Source organism: Misgurnus anguillicaudatus, chromosome 6 (assembly GCF_027580225.2).
Source record: "Misgurnus anguillicaudatus chromosome 6, ASM2758022v2, whole genome shotgun sequence".
NCBI classification, from domain to species: domain Eukaryota; kingdom Metazoa; phylum Chordata; class Actinopteri; order Cypriniformes; family Cobitidae; genus Misgurnus; species Misgurnus anguillicaudatus.
The window spans coordinates 2,980,639-3,000,628 of record NC_073342.2 but is presented as its reverse complement, the minus strand read 5'-3'; the positions used below and the strand labels follow the sequence as shown (position 1 = coordinate 3,000,628).

The window sequence follows — 19,990 nt, the reverse complement described above, 5'->3', positions numbered from 1 at the left end:
TTTACAAATAAATATCAAATTTCTCCTTAATAGAAACCGTGTTATGTAAAACATTCAATATAGGTCATGTTTGGAATCCTGGTACTGTATATTGCTTTAATGTTAAAAGAATGATGGAGGCAAACATACTTTGATGTGGACAGCCCTGCAAAAATGCAGTCGTCGAGTAAAGGGCTCAACATCAAAGGGTGTGTTTGCCTCTCTCTTTATTCCTATCACATCTCACCTTCCTGTCCGTGAAGTTTGTGCACTTTTCTACTCTTCTTCCTCTGCAGTCTCCACACAAGACTGTTTTATACATTCTCTATCAGCAGAGTCAAGAGCATGCACTTACTGTACTGTTTATATCTACACTTCAATCCAGTTTGCAAGACCTTTTGCAATTTTAAAAACAAAAGATTTTTGTGCCATTTTTCAACCGGAAAAGCTCTATAAAAAAGAATAAAAGAGGTACAGTAGAAAACCAAACCAGTTTTATTGCCATTCAGAAGATGCAATATTGGATTGTCAGCCTCGGACACGCACACACACATGCTGACCTCCACTTGCTCCTACTAAAAATATCAAAGTCTCTGAAATAATTACGTACACTTGTTATTATTTCTTCAACAACCACCATAGATCATTATACTGTAGTTTTATCTCATCTGATGTTGGCCACTTACTATTTGTGGCTCTAAATCCAATAAGAATCTGCTAGCTGATCATCAGGCCCACTTCTAAACACACATATCCAATTTCCTTCGTTTTTTATAAATTGAATTTTTATGTCATAAATCTACAGTAAATCTGGTTTAAAATCCTCACTTGGTGCTGAGGTAAGAATTGTGAATGCTTGCATGTCAAATAATGATTGCAGTAATCCTTTCTCATAATGACTTTGCTCCACATAACTCTTCAATAGAGACTAGATAAATGTAGATAATAATATCTAGATAAAGTCTAGTATATGTTTTAGTGCAGTGCTTCCCAATCCTGGGGTGTGTTCCACTCCAGTTTTAGACACGCACTCGTAAACTTCCCTAAACACTTCCCCTCGGGGGAATCCCTGTCGCCATTTTGAAGTGCGTTTCACTTCATCAAGTGGACAAGGGAAGTTTGTATATGGACAGACCCTCGCTCCCTCGATTTTGACTTCATATGTACACTTCATGCAGCTCTATATCCCACAATGCAACACGATTGTGACGTCACTTCAGCCACTGGCGCTTTGCACAGTTCAAATGATGGAGGGGGCAGTCTCCACTTTTCCATGTGATCAAGGGCTTAGGGCGATCCATTTGAACCTACTTCAAGTGTTCCAGCAGTAGTGGGCACTCGTACAACGTAAGCAATGATGTACATCCGAGTGAACGAGACTGAGGGAAGTTAGCGAGGGAAGGTCATAAAAAAACGAACTGGAACGCAGGGCTGGTCCTCAAGGGTCCCCTCCCGAAAAGGTTTAGATGTTTCCTTATTAAAAACACCTGATTCAACTAATCAGCCTCCTTCCTAAATGAGACTGGGGTCTCAGAAGAACAAAAAGAGGTGTTTCATAATTTTGGGGCATTTTCAAACTGAAATAGGTGTAAAAAAATTATGATGTGGCTTTTCAGGGCTTCCGTACTTTTTTGATTCCATGGTTTAAAACGCCTAATCCCAGTTTGAAAATGCCCCAAAATTGGGGAATGCCCTTTTTCGTTCCGCAGAGACCTAAGGTGTGTTCGACTTCATGCGGCGCTGCACAGACCGATTGGCGGCTGACTTAAAGCAGTGCAGCCCGGTTAGTAATTTTATTCGACTTGAGCTGGCGCTGAAGGCACGTGACTGTGTCATATGGTTTTAAAGATCCGCGAGAGCGATTCGAGATCAACCGTCTGAGTTACAGTAGCCAGCGCAGTTCGCCAAGAGGAGCTGCAAGGGCTGTAATGACGACACAGCTGTTTCATGGTTGGTCAGATTCACCACATGACAACAATCACGTGTGTTTCCTGTTTATTTTCACGCCCTCAGTTCCACGAATGCTCACAAATCTGTATTTTATAACAGTTAAAGCTCTTTCATCTAGTCGCGATGTTAAATTGTGTCATGTTCATCAAAATAAAATGGATAAAAAACCTAGTCCCCACTACATTGGTATTTATATGCTTATGTTGAACTTTATTCTTGTAAAAACAGATGCTGTAAGCCTCTTCAGTTCCACTCATGTTCATACACGGACATTCAAAACAGTATAATTCACGTTTTATGTTGTTTACATCTTACAAAATCATGTTTACTGCGATAAAGCAAGCAAATGCACACGGCTAATATCGCCGATCGGTTACATCCAGCCGATGTCGAACACACCTCTATACTTCTCCTAAATGGTAAACATGTCCTAACAAACTGATAAGGAGACATCTAAAAAAACTTGGGAGGGGGTCCTCGAGGACCAGGATTGGGAAGTACTGTTTTAGTGTATTTTAAAGAAACAAACCTACGGCAATGTTGATTTTAGGTAAATAAACCAGAAAGTAACAAAACATTTGATCTCTGTGTTTGGATATGCAGCTTTATTGGCTATCTTTTGGTCTATATCTTTTCATATGCCTGTATTTGGATTGTTTGGAAAAGTAGCTTAAGTGCAACACTAGCATCCAGAAGATTGCAGGTTCAATCTTATGAGCGATCCCTCGCCCATTTCCCCCACAACTCATCCATCAAGTGCACTAGATGTTGGTTTGGAAAAAGCCTCGCAAAATGAGTACTTACTTACAGGCAAAATGGGAAATAGGCTCCATTGAAAATTCATTAGAGCCATCGCAGCTATACCTCTACTGCACCCTTGCCCACTACAAAGTCCTAAATAATTAATAGTGACTCAACAGAGCGCTTCTAATGCTCGCAATAATCAGCATATCCGCTAGTAGATCGATATATCCATCTTTCTTGGCTCTTATGATGGATCCTTTTATATAACCGTACCTGTCCCTTGAGTTTAGAAAGAAACCGAACAGATGTTAAAACGAGTTCAAACGAGGTACGCTGACAACCAATATCAGAAGCTGAACAGGAGGAGTCAATAAAAGCATTGAATTAATGAATCAATTTGGCTTCAGTTTAGCAAAGTAATCAAAACTTCATTAACAATTTTAGCTCAACGACAGCATTTACACATTTGGCAGACACTTTAATCCAAAGCAATTCACAGTGCATTACAGCTAAGGTATTTTATCAGTATGTTCAGTGTGTCTTACTTAATTCTTTCATTAAGTTCTTGTGCACCATAAGGGATATCAATAAATAGGATTTATTATTGTTATTACTCATTACTCATATACTGCAAAAACCAGGAAGCATTAGTGTAAAATTACAGAAAAAGACTGTATTTGTGTATTACGATAATTTATTGTGCCCATCATTTTACAGTATTTTTCCGGTACCCCAGCTCCTAGAAGTTTTTTTACAGAATTTTTTCACACCCCTAAGCAAGGCTTTGATCTGGTTCACGAAACGAAAACCAGAAACTTTTGATGTTTTGCAAATAACAGAAACGAAACCAGAAACTATCAAAAAATATATGTTCCGGAACATAATTGTTTATTTAAAATAGTGGTAACCGGTTAATATCGTTATTTTTTTCGTTTTTCGACAAGATTTCTGTGCAATACTCGGTGAAGTTCACTTCCTATTGTTGACTCATCGGAGAAATGAGAAATGAGAAGCTTGCCACCAGCAAGTAGCCTATACAAGCCCAAGTCTCTAATGTTCAATCATAAGAGGCTACCCAATATTGTGGGCTACCAAGTATCTCAAGATGTGTGTTTTTTTTATACTAATTAGTGGTGTAACGGATCGCAGTTGATCCGTGATCCGTACAGATCACGACCCACGGTTCAGCTGGCTTGCGATTCGCGGATTAATTTGCAAATTTAAATAGGGTAAAGGTTATCATTTACACGTGTTTCAAAGGCTTGCAAATGTTAACACTTAAGTGATTTTAAACAATTTAACCACAAAAGACGCTAAAGTGAGCAATTTTCTGTATGCACAGACGCACATGGGGTTGAATGTGTCCGGTCCAACTCCAATCAAACGTGATTATCCCTATGCCCTTCAAAGATCAGAACTCTTGAAGAGCGAGTTGCGGTTCTGTGTCTCATAGGTAGCAAGTCTATTAAAATACATTTGGTGAATAAAGCACTGAAAAACAACGTAATGTGGAGCGACTGTTTATGCTGCATCTTCTTCCCGAAGCGCCATTTGGAATTCATCCTCCGTCTTTGCGTGTTTGAGTGCACTCAACAAATGTAGGCATGTCAGAATTACAGTGCATACTTGCATAATGTAGCCTTTTTTAATGTTTGATGACAAGATAGAGACTTAAATTTAAGTTTAATGTCCTAATGATCAGCCTACTTATTTGTATGTCCTACTGCTGACATGGAACGTCATTAACCGGTTCGGGAACTTTATTTTTTGTTCTAACCGGTTCAGGAACGTCAATTTTAGGGTTGAACCGAAAACCAGAAACACTAAAATACTGTTTCTGTTCGGAATTAACCAATTGGGGAAGAATTCTGGTTTAAAGCCCTGCCCCTAAGCATAAAGTTAAAGTTCACTCAGAAATAAAACGTAAGTCATTAATTATCCATCTGCATCCCATTCAAAACCTTTATTACTGTTTACTGCAGAAATATATATTTTAAGAATGTCTGACGCGTTTTGCTTTCTTTGTATGGGAAAAGGTGTTCTTCAAAATAACTTCAGCAGAAAAAAAACAGGCTGTCAAAACTAAACCAAATTTCAACATCCTTGAATAACCATTTCAATCTATGATAACTCGCTGAAATATTAGTAATTCAATTTTATTGAGATGTTTCCACAGCTACTTAACTAAGATCCTGTCCTGATATAATATTTTAGTTGCTGCGTGTCTAATAGTTCCTGTAAGAGAAACAAATTGATCTTTGTGTAATGTCTCTAGTATCACAACAGTACTATAAACTTTTCCCTCACAAGCCACAGCAAACTCCTCTCTTTTGGTGTTTCACGTCAAGGCAGAATTAACCTGAGACCAGTGATTTTCAGCAAAGTGTGATTTAATGGGCAGATGACCACTCGTTGTGTGTGGGACGCCCCCATTAAGGAAGATGGAGTCAGATCAATGGAAAGTGTTTTCCTATAACCCAGAGACAAGATGCTTGTGTGAGTAATGTACGGTTCGTGTTACATATCCCCAAAAACTGCATTCATAAACAACAGCTTGAAATGCTCAATGTTAAACTTTCTTTTTCAATGCAAACCAAAAAAAAAAGAAATAATAAAGTTTTTTGTATGAAGAGAACCACTAATGTGCCTATGATAATAAACACTAGACTGTTAGGGGATCTCTCTCTCTCTCTCTCTCTCTCTCTCTCTCTCTCTCTCTCTCTCTCTCTCTCTCTACCCATATGTACAGGGAATTACCCTCCATTACACATCATCACCGAGATATCCCTTGTCAAAAAATCCTAAATGATTGCTATTGGGAGTTATATCATAATTAAGCACTGTCAGTATTTATGACTAATCTAAAAGGTTCAAACATTTTATTGGCTCTCAGAGAAAATAATTAAATTAGGATCAGGTCTAAACAGTGATACAAACTGCACAGAAATCCAGTAGATTTTTGTTGGAATAAAAAAAGACATCTATATATGAATGTTTCGTTTTAAAATCTTCCCCATATGATAAATAATAAATTTGACATCTAACAAAATCTAAACAAGTGGTCTATTCATTTAATGGATATTACATAATATAAATTTAAAGAAACCTAGCACCCAGGGAAAAAAATGATATCTGCCAAACACTTCCTCATAAAGTTGACCGTCTCATCCAGCCAGCATCAGACCATCTCCAAACCATGACATACTACAGAGCCAGAGTTTCCCCCCAAAACACGCGTCATCACACAAACAGCCGCAATAACATCGCCTACCTACCCTTTTGCTGCTTGAAGGACTGTATGGATCCCGAGTGATGCACCATGCTTCCCGGTAGCTTTGATAATGACGATGATAAAAGAGGCAGGAGACATGTGAAAGTATAGCGTGATCGCGTGGCTGTGTCTCTGCGCAACCTAAAACCCGTCTACCCTCTCGCTCCATCATCCGGGGCTGTTGTCATGACTACGTGCTGATAGAGGGTGGATGGACACCCTTCAGTGGCTCGGGGTTGGAATGACCCGCGCAGGACGCGTCCTTCTGCTTCCTCTCTGCTGTTTTAATGTGGTGTTATTTATGCGTCGATATCAGTCCGACATCCCAGACCGTCGCGTCGCGTGTAGCTGGTAATATTTGAGATTTTCTCTCTTGAGCTTAACACAACGTGTAAAGTTAGAAGCAGTTCTGTCAGTGTTTTGTCCAGAATAAACGCTTCGTTATAGAGGGCGATGTGACGCTGTAAACACAACGCGCATCACAGGGGTGGATAAGCGCGTGACTAGGCAGATGGAATCGTGTCAGTGTCCTCAGATGTAGCCTATATTTCCCACCCATTTGTCCTGTTGTTTTCTCCAAGTCATAGTTACAAAATGGCACAGTAAATGTAATGATAGGCTACTATAAGATAATTAAAATCAGGAGTTAAACTATGTAACACAAGCCTTACCAAAATTAACCATGTTTTTTGTGGTAAAAGTGTGGTAACCATGTTTTTGTGTATTAATTATTATAAGCAAAACAATGGTTTTACTATAGTAACCATGGTTTTTGAATACAGTGGTTTTCAAAACTATTGTGGTAACCATGGTTTTACTACAGTTATGGGTTTTAAGTTTCAACTGTAGTAAAACCATAGTTATTCTAGTGAACACCAGCTAAACCAGCACCAGCATTAGCACCAGCTAAACCAGCATTAGCACCAGCCAAACCAGCACCAAACCAGCAAGACCAGCATGTGGTGTGTTTTGGTGCTGGTATGCTGGTGACCACCAGCATAGACCAGCATAATTCCCATGCTGGTCCATGCTGGTTTGATGCTGTTTTTTTCAGCAGGGTTATCTGGTCCCCAAGCTTGGTTTAAGCTGGTTTTGCTGGTGTAGTAAGCTGGTCTAGCTGTGTTTTGGTCACTTTTTAAGCTGTTCTAGCTGAATTTAGCTAGTCAGGCTGGAAGACCAGCTGACCCACCTGCTTTGCCAGGCTGGGAGAACCATCTTTAACAAGCTACTGCCACCTTAAACAAGCTACCAGCTTATGCTGGTCTGGATTTTTTAGTAGGGAGGGGCATAGAGAAACATTTGAAAATGTTTAGTTAGTTGCCATATACATAATACATCCCCAACTGGAAAAAACTACTAAAACCAGCATAAGCTGGTAGCTGGTTTAAGATGGTCCCTCCAACCTGGCAAAGTGGGTAAAGCTGGTGGGTCAGCTGGCTTAACCTCTTCAGATCCTGAGTCCACTGGAATGGACATCACATGTTTTGTGGTTCAAACCAATAAAAATACTGATCAACCAATCAAAATAAGAAACACTGTCTAAACAAAGGGGTTAAATGGGTTAAAAAGTGACCAAAATACAGCTTAACCAGCTTGCTACACCAGCTTAAACCAAGCTGGGAGACCAGCTAAAACCAGCTCACCAGCTTTAGATAAGCAAATTCATTAAGTAGCATCTTTACACAAAAATACCCAGGTGAAAAAGTAGTACACTTCCAAAGTGTACTTAAAGTGCTCTGTTTTTGCACACTAATTTTGTACTAAATATACAACTCTTCTTTAGTACTTCTTAAGATGTTCTTAAGATTATCTAAGTGTACTTCACTGTGCTATTTTGAGACACCATACATATGAACTAAAATATGCTAAAAATGCATTTAAAAAAATTATTTAGGTACCACTTGTAGTAAACTTGAACCCATCTTTGTATGAAAGTTGAGTTCAAGTTTAATACAAGTGTTAACTAAATATATTTTTAATACAGAAAAATTATGTCTCAAAATAGCACAAATAAGTACACTTAGATAATCTTAAGAACATCTTAAGAAGTACTAAATATGAATTTTTTGTATATTTAGTACACAATTAGTGTGCGAAAATAAAGCACTTTAAGTACACCATGGAAATGTACTTCATTTTCATCTAACTACCCCCTAAAATGGTTATTATTAATGCCTAGCCCTATCGGAAAGAAAAAAACCCAGCTAAAGCTGGTTTTAGCTGGTCTTTCAATCTGGTTTGGCAGGCTGGTTTCATGGGAGGTTTGGACATCTTTTACCTGATCAGGCTGGTCTTAGCTGATCTAGTTGGATTGGAAGACAAGTTAATCCAGCAGCTAAAACCAGCTTGGTCAGGCTGGAAGACCTGCTTGCTTGTGTTTAGATCTCTGACACGCTATAGCTTCCCTCTGAATGGCTCTTGTGTGGCTGAACAGGTTCATTTTGAACACAATCCATTCAGCGCTGACTGAATTGTCACATATCTTATATGGGTTTCCACATTATAAAGAGTCTGACAAAGCTGAGAAAAAGTGTAAAAAATCAATATCCTTTCAGTTTAGGGCTGACACCTCACCTAGAAGTGACAAATGAGAGAGACATCTGCTGAGACCAGCAACAAGAATCAATCTTATTAAACCTATCAAGACATTTCAAATGTTTTAAACCACAGAAATGATATCTATTAGAATGCACAGAAGCATCTTTATACTTAGCTTATTGCTTCAGGCCCCTAACCCTAATTATCATCATAAAAATATACATGTTACTCATCCCACAGTGTTTGTGCTATTGACTGTGATATCTCGTATCACGCAGCTTTATGAGGTTAGATATTTGTGTTCAGCTAAAGAAAAGAAGTCATATACATCAGGGATGGCATATAAGAGTGAGATTTTAAATTTTTAGGTAAACTATTACCCTAAACATGGGCCCTAACAACACTCTAGCAAGTACTCTAGGATTAAAACAGACAAGTTGGAAGCCTTTTTCGTTGGAACAAGCAACTACCCGACAGCGGGCATGGTGTCTAAAAGAGTCACCGATAACCCTTCATCTGGTCCAATGGACTTATGCGAGACGTATAAATGAAGGGAATTTTAATCACATCGAGACGAGAGTATTGTGAAATATCAGAATTAGAGTTTACATTTAAAATTGCCAATTGTCTTATGCATTTTATTTATAATTTGTTATGAATACAATAATTCAAACATCATTCTAGCATTACGGTGACAAGGTTTGTGGGGATGAACAACTCAAATTTTTTTGCAAATGCTTTTTAAGCACGTAAGGGTGAACAACAGAGCAGTTTCAAAGTAATTGAAGTAGTTCAAGTTATGCAATTAAATTTGGTCCCAATAGCCAATGTGAAAATTACAAAATCAACACCCGAACACTAAAGCAATCACATATACAGCATCTGTACTGTCCATGTGCTTGATCAGGTGCCTAAAGACTTGAATTTGTCATTGTGACAGCCTGTTCCCATGTTAAAAGCAATGACAAAATACGCCCTTAAATCCAAATTCAACTGAAGGCTACAATTCCTTCTTTATAAAGCCATGACAATAAACAAGAAGACTCTTTGGTGCAGAATCTCATCGTTTAGTGTCTCATGTTCAGATAATCTGATTCAAGGGGTGTTATGAGGGAGTCGGGTATGTGCAGTATGGTAAAACGACACATACATCTAAATGCATTGTAGGACATTAGTGTGAAAGACAGAAAATAAATAATGCACCATTTTCATGTTTCATGAGGTTCTTCATCTGCAGTCCTGATTATTTATTTATATGTCAAATTAACATTTCTCCTGTTTATCATGTTTATGTGTTTTTTTTACTTCTGCAATCACACACGCCATCTGTCTCCAGCGCAAACAGATGTGCCTCCAGAGCACACTGTACCCATGCATGGGGTCCCTGTGAACATACTGGCCCATACGATTGTATGGTTATGATGACCCATAACACAATAATCTGCTTACCACCAGTCTTGCACATACAGTACATCACTATGGAAATACACATATTACATGTACATTATTTTATTTACGTGATTACATAAGATTTGTCACAACAAGTTTTCCCTTTGATTAGCTTTGGCCTTGTTTTGATATCCTGGTCAAATGACATTGCTGCAGTGTGATGCATGTCATTTTAAAAAATGTAATGCTGCCACCTACTGGATACATGACATAAATGGGACTACCAACAGAAAATTTGGTAATTGTGCTTTTGGCTCCTTAAAGGAATGCAGCAATGTTCCTGGTTGCATGTAAAGTGATGGTACACCTTGTACATGCGACCAGGAAGGAACATTGCTGCATGGTACCGTACACCCTGTGTCCCAATTCGCATACCATCAGTAGTCTATTTAGTATGCATACTATTTAGTATGTCCCATCTCTTTCAAAGCACTAAAATATCTAATAGGACATAGTAAGGAAAACTGTGTGTTTTTTAAATGGGGTTTTGGTTAAGCACCTTAAATAAGATCTTGTGTTAACACAACCCTGCTGGAAAAAAACAGAATTATGCTTAGTGCAGAGAAAAGCACAATTGAGTTATAATTGCAACTAACCACCATCATTGTGATCAGTGTTTGAATTTCATCAGCTCATTTGCATGTTAAAGGACACATCCGAAATGGCACATCTTTGCACACACCTACAAAGTGGCAATTTTAACATGCTATAATAAATTATTTATTTGGTATTTTGAGCTAAAACTTCACATATGTGCTCTGGGGCCACCAAAGATTTATTTGACATCTTAAAAAAGTCTTGTGCCATGGCCCCTTTAAATTAGAAGCAAATGATCGGTGAATAAGATTGGTGAACAACAACACTGGTTGTTGGCTTAAACTTCACAGTAACTGTAAACTTATTACTCAAATTTCATTGGTTGATTGGAATATGATCCGATTCCCATAGTAAACAATGATGGTAATCTATTAGAAGAAGATGTGCTACCTACTGTCTTTAACCCTTACTGCTGAGGTTGACCCTTCAAAGACCAGCTCACATCAATCTTGGACTATTACCTGCTCATAGTCAAGATTAGTCAAGTTTTGCGCTTTTAGATAAAAACTACAAGAAGGTACAAAAGTTGTCAAGCTTTGGTGGTACCTTTTTAAAAGGTACACTTTGTACCTAAAATGTGCATATTGGTTCCTCAAAGGCACAAATTGGTACTGGTTCCTCAAATCTGTACCAAAATGTTATTAGGACCTTTTTAAAAGGTACCGTCCCAGCGACAACTTTTGCACCAGGTACCGTCCCAGCGACAAACTTTTTATCAGAGTGTTGTCAAGTCCGACACCAGAGTGTTTCAAGACCAGACAAGATCAGGACATTTAATCATTAACTAATAATTTTACAAATAATTAATATTTACATTTTCTGTAAATTAATACTTACAAAAATATACAACTGGTCCTGCCTGAACTGGGAATTGTTTCCCAAATGTTTTTAACCAATGCCAACAAAATTCAAGATACGATTGCAAAATTGCTGGTATGATGCCTTGCTTAATATTGAAGAATCCAATATCAGACTTTTCCCATAAGGTTGTGTCCCAACCCATCTCTGGCAGAATACCTGCGAAACAGTTTGGAAAGGTGCAATCACTATATACAGTAAACTAAAGTTATAGATATGATGTGTCCTGAACAAACATGTTTTATTGAAACTTTGTTAATGGCAGGTGAGATCAGTATAAGACTTTGACAAGTTTAGTAAAACACTTTTAAGAGACTGAAAAAAGTCTTTAGGTCATCAAAAAGGGTATGAATTCATTGCTATACTCTGCCAGTTGAGTTACAGGAGCAAGAATTTCAAGGAAGTTTCTATGTACAGGTTAGTGCTCATTTTATTACAACAGCCAGTTGCGGTCTAGCAAGAGTACACTACATATTATAGGCCTATTACGAGTAAAGTTTACATGTAACCTGTAAATTATTGACATTCTCTCTTTTTAGTGCTATTACAGGGGGTTACACTGCAAAAATGACTTTCTTACTAAGTATTTTTGTCTTGTTTTCAGTACAAATACCTAAAATCAAGATGTATTTTCTTGATGAGCAAAATGACCAAAAATAAGTCTGGTTTTTAGACCAAAAATATCAAATTTAAGTGGTTTTGTGCATAAAACAAGCAAAACAATCTGCCAATGAGGTAAACAACTTTTTCTTACATTTTTCTTGAATTTAGTGTTTAATAAAAATGTTCAAGATTTTTTTGCTTACCCCACTGGCAGATTTTTTTTTTTTTTTGCTTGTTTTATGCACAAAATCACTTAAATTTTATATTTTTGGTCTAAAAACTATATTTCTTGGGTCGTTTTGCTCATCGGGAAAAAGCATCTTAATTTAAAAATTCTTAGATATTTTTACTGAAAACCAAAAATACTAAGAATTTTTTTGCAGTGTACAATAACACTTTTTGTTTGTATGCAAAAAAATTTAAATAAAAATGCTTAAATACAATGCCAACCAACTATTGTGCATTATTACTTTATTACTTTTCCAGTATGTTTTTTTAATCTTTAATTTAAACTATTTCATTTATAGATAAATATAATAATACCTGTCTGTGTGAAATGACCGCAAGAATCCATTTGCATGTTAAACAAAGCAAAAAATTTTTATTAACAAAGACTATTATTTTAGCCATAATATTTTTTTGCCATAATACTTTTTTGCAGTAGTAATAAGAAGGATGTGGCTGAAATAATATTTTATTATGAATTGATTTGTTTTGACGTGACATGTTTTTTTAAGTAGAATCTGACAGCATCCCCTCACCGCAACGTTGCGCTGTTGAGCTTCCCTTCAATCCTCCAACGAGACTCACTGGCCGTTCTCAATCCGAAGGCTGCAGCATCCGGAGGTAACCTATCTAGGCTTCTTACGTCATCAAGACTGTTATTTCAGAATATTAACAATTATAAAGTTGACTATTTTTCGTAGTTAATAGTAAATTGTTGTAATACGCTTATGAACTGCGAATATAATGCTCAGTTAACCTAAAAAAACAGGCTTGATGACGTATGCAGCCGCATAAGCGACCGACCTCAGCAGGCTGCAGCCTTCGGATTGAGAAACAGCCACGAGCGAAATCTCCAAATCGGGGCGGAAGCTCCCGAACGGCGTTGGAGCGCCAAGGGGCGTGGCATTCGCTGTGACAGAATACGTCCCACTTTTTAAGTTCACGCCCATTTGGAGATCTCCGGTTTGCCGTTATATCTCATTGCTTAGACAGCTGCAAATTTACCATTAGCTCAACAAATTCTTCCTATTTACCATTATACACGAAACCCATATGTCAGAAGGCGAGAAACGTATTGAGAAAGAGGTTTGCTGAGGGTTGTGTCAGTCTTTCAATGTAGTGATGATGTATCAATAGCATTAGCGCGCTAAAGCAGCTCAGTGCAGCTTTGTTTACATCGTTCAGTTTCATAGTAAGTTTATAGGAGCATAGAAAAACGTTAAGCCTTTTAAAGCACAATACAACAGCCTGAAATATTTATAAGTGCTTAAATTTACTTGTGTTTGTCTTGAAAAGAGTTTTTAAAAGCCTGTGGACAATTGGACGTCAGCATGGGGATGTGTTTGCCTTGTCTGAGTGGAGCTGAGGATGAAGTTGTGGTCACACCAGACCCTGTAAGTACTGCAAACACATTTTATGCATACATTTATACAACTGCCTTCACTTGTGGATAAACGTGAACGTTAAAGTGTTCATGACATTGTGTTTCTGTAGCCATGTGTTAATTCTGCGCCTTTACTGTGACGCCACTTGTTTGTCACGTCATCATCGTTCTATGTGTTCGACTAACACGGTTTCAGCAGTAACAACATAAACAAACTGCTGGAACACGCGTAACTTCCGATAAACTCCAATAGTGGGTGAACATTTCTTCGGCAAGCAGCAAGGGTATCACTTGACGGCTACATTTACAGGTGTGGTTAGGCTTGTTTAACTAGTTACAGGTAAGCGTATTAGTGATGGGCAGTCCGTCTCTTTTCATAGATCCGGTTCTTCTGACTCGGCTCTTACGGCTCCGACTCTTTATTTAGTATCACTGGGAGACTTATTTTTTAGGCCAATTTAGCAATTCTGAATAGTTTGTGTGTTGGTATGCAATTTTTGTATCAATTGTTTTTATAAAAAGCCTTATTTTTTATGATTTTTCGTTAGAAAAAAATACACAGTTACTATTATTTAACATTATAATAAAACTTTAATTAAATAATTGACAATGAACACAGAACCACAGCAAACAAACCTAATAAATAAAGGCAAAATTAGTATTTTTTTGGTTTTCACTCATGACTTAACTTTCTTCTTCTTTTTGGTAAATACCTTAACTTTCTCCCAACGCGCTTACATCTAAATCCGGCTCCCCGCTTCTCTCTATCGCTTTGTACCTGGCCTGTACCACCACTGGCTTTTTGGAGCGTCTATCCCCCTTTCTTTTTTCACATAATGGTATAATCCTAGTCTGTCTTCCCATTTGGTTGGACGCATCGTGTGCCACATACAAATAGGTCCCACTCCTGCCTGCGAATAAAGATTCGGCTCTTTCGCTGACGGGAGTCGGCTCTTCTCGTTCGCGAACGACCCATCACTAAAGCGTATATTAGCAATAGTTCACCCAAAAATGAACATTCTGTCATCATTTACTCACTCTCATGTTGTTACAAACCCACATAAATTTCTTTGTTATGATGAACAGAAAGGAAGATATTCACGAACGGTTTGGTTACAAACATTTCTCAAAATATCTTCCCTTGTGTTCATCAGAACATATAAATTTATGCGGCTTTGTAACAACATGAGAGTGAGAAAACGATGACAGAATTTTCATTTTGTGGTAAACTATCCCTTTAATAATATATTCTTACCTGTAACTAGTTGAACTCAAGCCTAACCACACCTGTAAATGTAGCCGTCACGTGAGACCCTTGCTGCTTGCCGTAGTAATGTTCACGCACTATTGGCGTTTTTATTGCAAATGAAGTGGATAAGATTTAATCAATTCAATAAGGTTATTTGGATAAAATTAGATTATAGGAGTTGGGGATTCTGAGAATCCTATTCTGAAAGCATCTATAGACATTGCATAGTCATAATTTCACCAGCACTCCTGTGTTAACTTTAATGTGATTGTGTTAAAAATAAAGTTCTAGCCAGCAGTGCTTTATTATATAAATATTATATTTACTTTTCCTTCACAGGAGACAAGGAGAAGACAGCTAGCAGAAGCTGCAGAGAAGCGACAGAAAGAGGTACTGAAATACTGATGAGATGTTTAAAGGCGGGGTGCATGATCTGTGACAGCCAATGTTGATATTGGAAATGACCTAAACAAACACGCCCCTACCCCAATAGAATATGGACCTTCATTTGATAGACCCGCCCCACACATACGCAACCCAGGTAACGATGTCGGCTAGTAGACACGTCCCTTACTGCTGATTGGCTACAAGTGTGTTTTGGTACTCGGCCCGACTCCCTTTTCCAAAGTGTTTTTCAAAAATCATGCACCCCGCCTTTAATTTAATGATTGGATAAAGCTGAATTTCTATGCAAGTACACAGACACGATTCATGTTATTCTGTTGTACAAACATGGTGTTTACAGTAGGGACCCTGAGCTATAAAGCTCCAAAATTTTGTAAGACTAGTTGTGTTATTTTTCAGGCAGCTAGCTAAAAATGCCAACAGTTTAACTAAGAATTGGTAATGACATTTGTATAGCTGATAGAAAAGCCTGTGGCAACGCTGAGAATGCTGCCTGTGCTTGTTTTGCTTTATAAATTGCAAATTGTCATTTATATGTTTCACATAATGCTTGATTTCTCATGGGCTTTAAAACACTTAAATTAACCTATCCATGATACATGGTCCAAAGGTTTGTTGATTAGTTAAAATGAATAAACAAAGAAAAATAGTTTGGCAGTTGTTGTCAACGTTTTCTATTATATTTTTTGAATGTATTGGAATATTAGATCATGCAAAATAAACTATGTAAATGAGCAATATTAACTTACATTAACAAACATAAATAAATGCTATAAAAATATATTCTTCATTGTTAGTTCATGCTGGCTAATGTTTTCACTAATGTTAACAAATAGAAACTCATTGTAAAGAGTTACCAAATAAACTATTATGGCACAGGGCTAGTTTTAGGCATGGGCAGGGGTGGGCTAATGCCACACTTTAAATCAACCCCAGACCTTAAACATCCTTTATACTATGGGCCTGTTGAATGCTTGCTTCTGATTGGCTGAGAAATGTTCCGTGGGTGTTGATTATTTTTCTGTAAACGGCACACCTAACCTGTCAAATGTCTTAAAATAACCACCAGAGCAATGTTTGCTGTAACCGTGGTATAAGAGGAGTAATTGACTCCGTCCCTTTGAATTATTTGAAAATAATGCACACCCGCGGTGATTCTCGTGAAATTAGACATATGAGGTGTAATTAAAAATTTTGATAAAAAAAGTAAATGCAAAGTAAGAGAATAAAAATAAGAAGCATTCATTTACAAACATCTCTTCATGTACTATTTTGCACATGATTTCAAATGACATCATAAAAACAATTTTGTTGTTTTTTCCACATTTAAGAGGAACATTTTCATTACCGCAATGTGTCCATGACTGGATTTGGACTATAGATGTGTCAAAGAAAAATTGTATCATCCTCCGCAACAATTTTCAATCATTGTTTAAGCTAAAAGTTTACATTTTGTTTGTCATAGTACCTAGAAAACTTTTTAGTTCTCATTACCGAAACATGAGTTTGTAAATGCATATTTAATGTTATATCATGTTGTGGTAATGATAATTTTTGATAATGATAATCTAAAAAATTTTATAGTAAATATTTTTTAAATCCTCTAAAAATAATGGTTATAGTAAGTTCAGACCTTAATCTTATATGTGCAAAAAATTGGCTTCAAGGGCTTTTTAAAAAAATCTGATGCTGGACACCTTCTAAGTCGTACCCTATAATTCCACTGCCCATCGTAAATTATTCATTACTTATTTATAAGGAAATTATTTAACAAATAGACAATACCTGTTCATAAAATAGCTTCTTAATCAACTGTGTCATTACTTTTGGCCTCTTTAAAAAGGGGGAGCTACCAATTTAAATGGGAATACCCTCTATATGAAGCTGAGAGTGCACTAATGAACCAATATTCATTACATGACTGTAACTGGAATAACTGGACTGTAACAAGAACTGGCCCTGTTTTCTTTTTTTATCTTTCATTTGCCTATTAAATATTGGGATCCTTATTAAACAGGATTTAATGCTATAAAGATTTTAGTTTTGTGATTGGTGGGTCTTCTCACTGTCCTTTAGAGGTTAATGGCAAATGGTAGACCTAAAGCAGGACGGTAAGACAACATCTTCATCTAGTGTCTTCACACTTTTCCACACTTGATAGCAATCCTTCATAATGCAGTTTGGCTAAAATGAACTTAGCTGCATGTGAAATCACGCACTACTTATTGACTGGCAACATCGTATATACCCAAGACAAAGGCAAATATGTTGCGTTGGCCGAACGGACACAGAGTACTAATAATAAAACCAATGTATTGCTCTTTTATTGTGACTCACAAGTAGGGCTGTCACGATTATGAAATTTGGCTGACGGTTAATTGCATAATCAATTTTGAAGATTAATTGTCTATTTTATTGCTTTGACATTTAATTATTATACATTTTTTGTTTGTTTATGAAATATTTTTTTCAAATATTTTAAATATATTTTTTTACATTTTTAAATAAAATCTTTTGCAAGGTTCACCTTGCAGTAAATATTAATACACATATTTAAAAGTAATTATTTAATGAAAATTTCTTTCAAAACCTGAAAATTCTTCATAAGAAATAAACACAATAAAGTGTCTGAAAAATAACTAAAAATAAAAATGCAATAAAACAGTATTGTTAAATAGTAGGCAATCCTACTTATGATATATTAGTACTGGACCACGTGTCTGTTAAGGAGCACCACATGACACGGTCTCGTTTATACAGGTGTTGCAGCTCCCCCTTGTGTTTTTTTAAGAGATGTGCAATCATTGCGGTGATCTGAAATCATCGCGATGATGTCAAACAGTCACGATGAGATGATTATTTAATCATATTGACAGCCCTACTCCCAAGTAATAAGAATTCGAACTCTGGACTCGTTCTTTTGAAAGCCAATAACTTGAGTTACGGTTCACTTTTAGCTTTTGCAAACTGTTTATATTCACTTACAACCAAATGTCCCACTGTATGAAAGGTACTTTTTGCAATAGCATAATACATGCTCTTTAAACTTGGCGAGATTAATAAGGACCGCCTCTTGACCAAAGGTCTTATAGTTTGTGCAACTGGTCATTGTATAATATGCTTGCTGCATCACTTCAGTGATTTATTAAAAACGAAGCAACTTAAAATGGACAATACACATATTTTATAAAGCTTATGTTGTCTCGGTTAAATATCACAGAGTATATATGATGTCATCAGTTGTATTAAGATTTATACATCACTTCCAGCATGTGTAAGGTGCACCATGATTTGGCATGTGAGCACTAAATAACGTTCACTGCACGGGAAATGTTATGATAAATTATTCATTTAAATCAAACGATGAAAGTGTCATGAAATGAGGAGTAAGGTGTGGTAACTGTATTTTATTTTATCGGTGTGTAGACGACATACAGAGGCATCAAAAATCCAGAAGCCTTGGACAGGAAAAAGAAGAAACAGGAAGAAGTGGAGAAAGAGGCCTTGAATCCTTTACCTTCTGGAGGTGGTGGGCTAAAGGTACATATGACGTTTACATTAATAGATTACAAAAAACACCATAGCCCTTACTGTATGACCGTCTACTGTCTGCAAACTTGTTAGATATATATCTATAAATAAATGAGTACAGTTTATAAATGTATTCGTATATACACATTGTGTGTGTATATATTATGTTAATGTTGCATACAATAATTCCATCTTTTTTTCTCTTTAGTGGCAGGTCGGCTAGGCTGAAAGGAGGATCAATAGTGTGTCTACGTTGGAGATCAACCTTCATCTGCAGTATTTCCAACTGACTTTTTTTTCATGTTTTGAAGTGATGCTATAAAGGAAGTGTGCATAGAGACTATAATTTTTGCCAAGCTCTTCTTTCAGGCCTTCTGACTGGCCAGAGTGCATTCAAGCCACGCCCTTTAAACGGCAATATATGCTAATGAGCATTGAATGTTTTTTATGTAACCTTCATTTATGTTCATCAGTCATTTTCACACACCAACTGCTTTTATACAGAGATGCTTTCTATTTTTAACATTATGGTGACCTGAATGTCATTTCAATATACATTTATTCAACAGAGAAGCATGTTTTGTAATGGTTTAAGCTGCATATTTAGCTATTAATATCATATTTATTTCAAATCAATCATCAAGAGTGCTTTAGGATGATTGCATTGTGTGATAATATTTATTTTCAAGACTGTACAACATGTGGGAAATGTTTGCTATTTAAGAGTACTGCTATGGATGAAGGATATTCATTTAGTTTGAGCACTTTCACTGCCCTTGATTGTATACCCTGTTGTTTTTATCAACCAGGTACTATAGTGCTTATAGTGTGAAATATACTGTACATACTGCATCTATAGTCTCTGAGCTCTTTATTATGGCCTTTGCTGTGCCTACAACAGCTTTCTCAGTACGTGTTGCACAAAATATATCAGTCAAAAGAAACAACCTGTACTGTAGATTTAATGCTGAAGGTTTTAATAAAGAGAGAGTTCAACCAAAATGAAACTTTTGCCATCATCTACTCACTGTCTTTTCGATTTAATTACATTTACTTTCAATAGCATCCTAATATGGTCCTCAGGACTCCTGTGTTATATTGCAGGTATTTAAAATTGTTACACAAATTTCTTATCTACCTCTGAATGAGTCTGAATGATTGATTCAGTCTGATCCAGTTGTTGGGTGTCATCTATTTTTGGTGAACT

The 19,990-nt window shown here is 36.8% G+C and overlaps 2 protein-coding genes across 7 annotated transcripts in view; one reads left to right on the top strand and one right to left on the bottom strand.

Moving 5' to 3' along the window:
* ano3 (anoctamin 3) overlaps window positions 1-6,079 on the bottom strand; it is a 96,658-nt gene extending 90,579 nt beyond the window's left edge. For all 5 annotated transcript variants that reach the window (XM_055192858.2, XM_055192860.2, XM_055192861.2 and 2 more), the window contains exon 1: window positions 5,949-6,079. In XM_055192858.2, coding sequence (XP_055048833.2) covers window positions 5,949-5,994 — 46 coding nt within the window. In that variant the 5' untranslated portion in view covers window positions 5,995-6,079. The remainder of the gene's footprint in view (window positions 1-5,948) is intronic.
* Window positions 6,080-6,178: 99 nt separating this feature from the next.
* On the top strand, window positions 6,179-19,790 carry svip (small VCP interacting protein). Of its 2 annotated transcripts, XM_055192875.2 has the most exons (6): window positions 6,179-6,295; window positions 13,511-13,608; window positions 15,187-15,237; window positions 17,329-17,363; window positions 18,679-18,792; window positions 18,992-19,790. In XM_055192875.2, exons 1-5 carry the CDS (start codon window positions 6,232-6,234, stop codon window positions 18,758-18,760), a joined length of 330 nt encoding a protein of 109 aa, XP_055048850.2. In that variant the 5' UTR covers window positions 6,179-6,231; the 3' UTR covers window positions 18,761-18,792; window positions 18,992-19,790. The 2 variants fall into 2 exon arrangements, with proteins under 2 accessions (XP_055048850.2, XP_055048851.2); XM_055192876.2 differs by lacking the exons at window positions 6,179-6,295; window positions 17,329-17,363 and adding an exon at window positions 13,085-13,406 and having other exon boundaries at window positions 13,513-13,608; window positions 18,992-19,635.
* The last annotated feature ends 200 nt before the right edge of the window (window positions 19,791-19,990 follow it).

Bases quoted from the DNA above. Each gene is read 5' to 3' on its own strand.
- svip (XM_055192875.2), top strand. From the start codon at position 6,232: ATGTGGTGTTATTTATGCGTCGATATCAGTCCGACATCCCAGACCGTC. The intron at 13,609-15,186 runs GTAAGTACTGCA...TTTCCTTCACAG, and splicing joins TTGTGGTCACACCAGACCCT to GAGACAAGGAGAAGACAGCT. The intron at 17,364-18,678 runs GTAAGACAACAT...ATCGGTGTGTAG, and splicing joins GGTAGACCTAAAGCAGGACG to ACGACATACAGAGGCATCAA.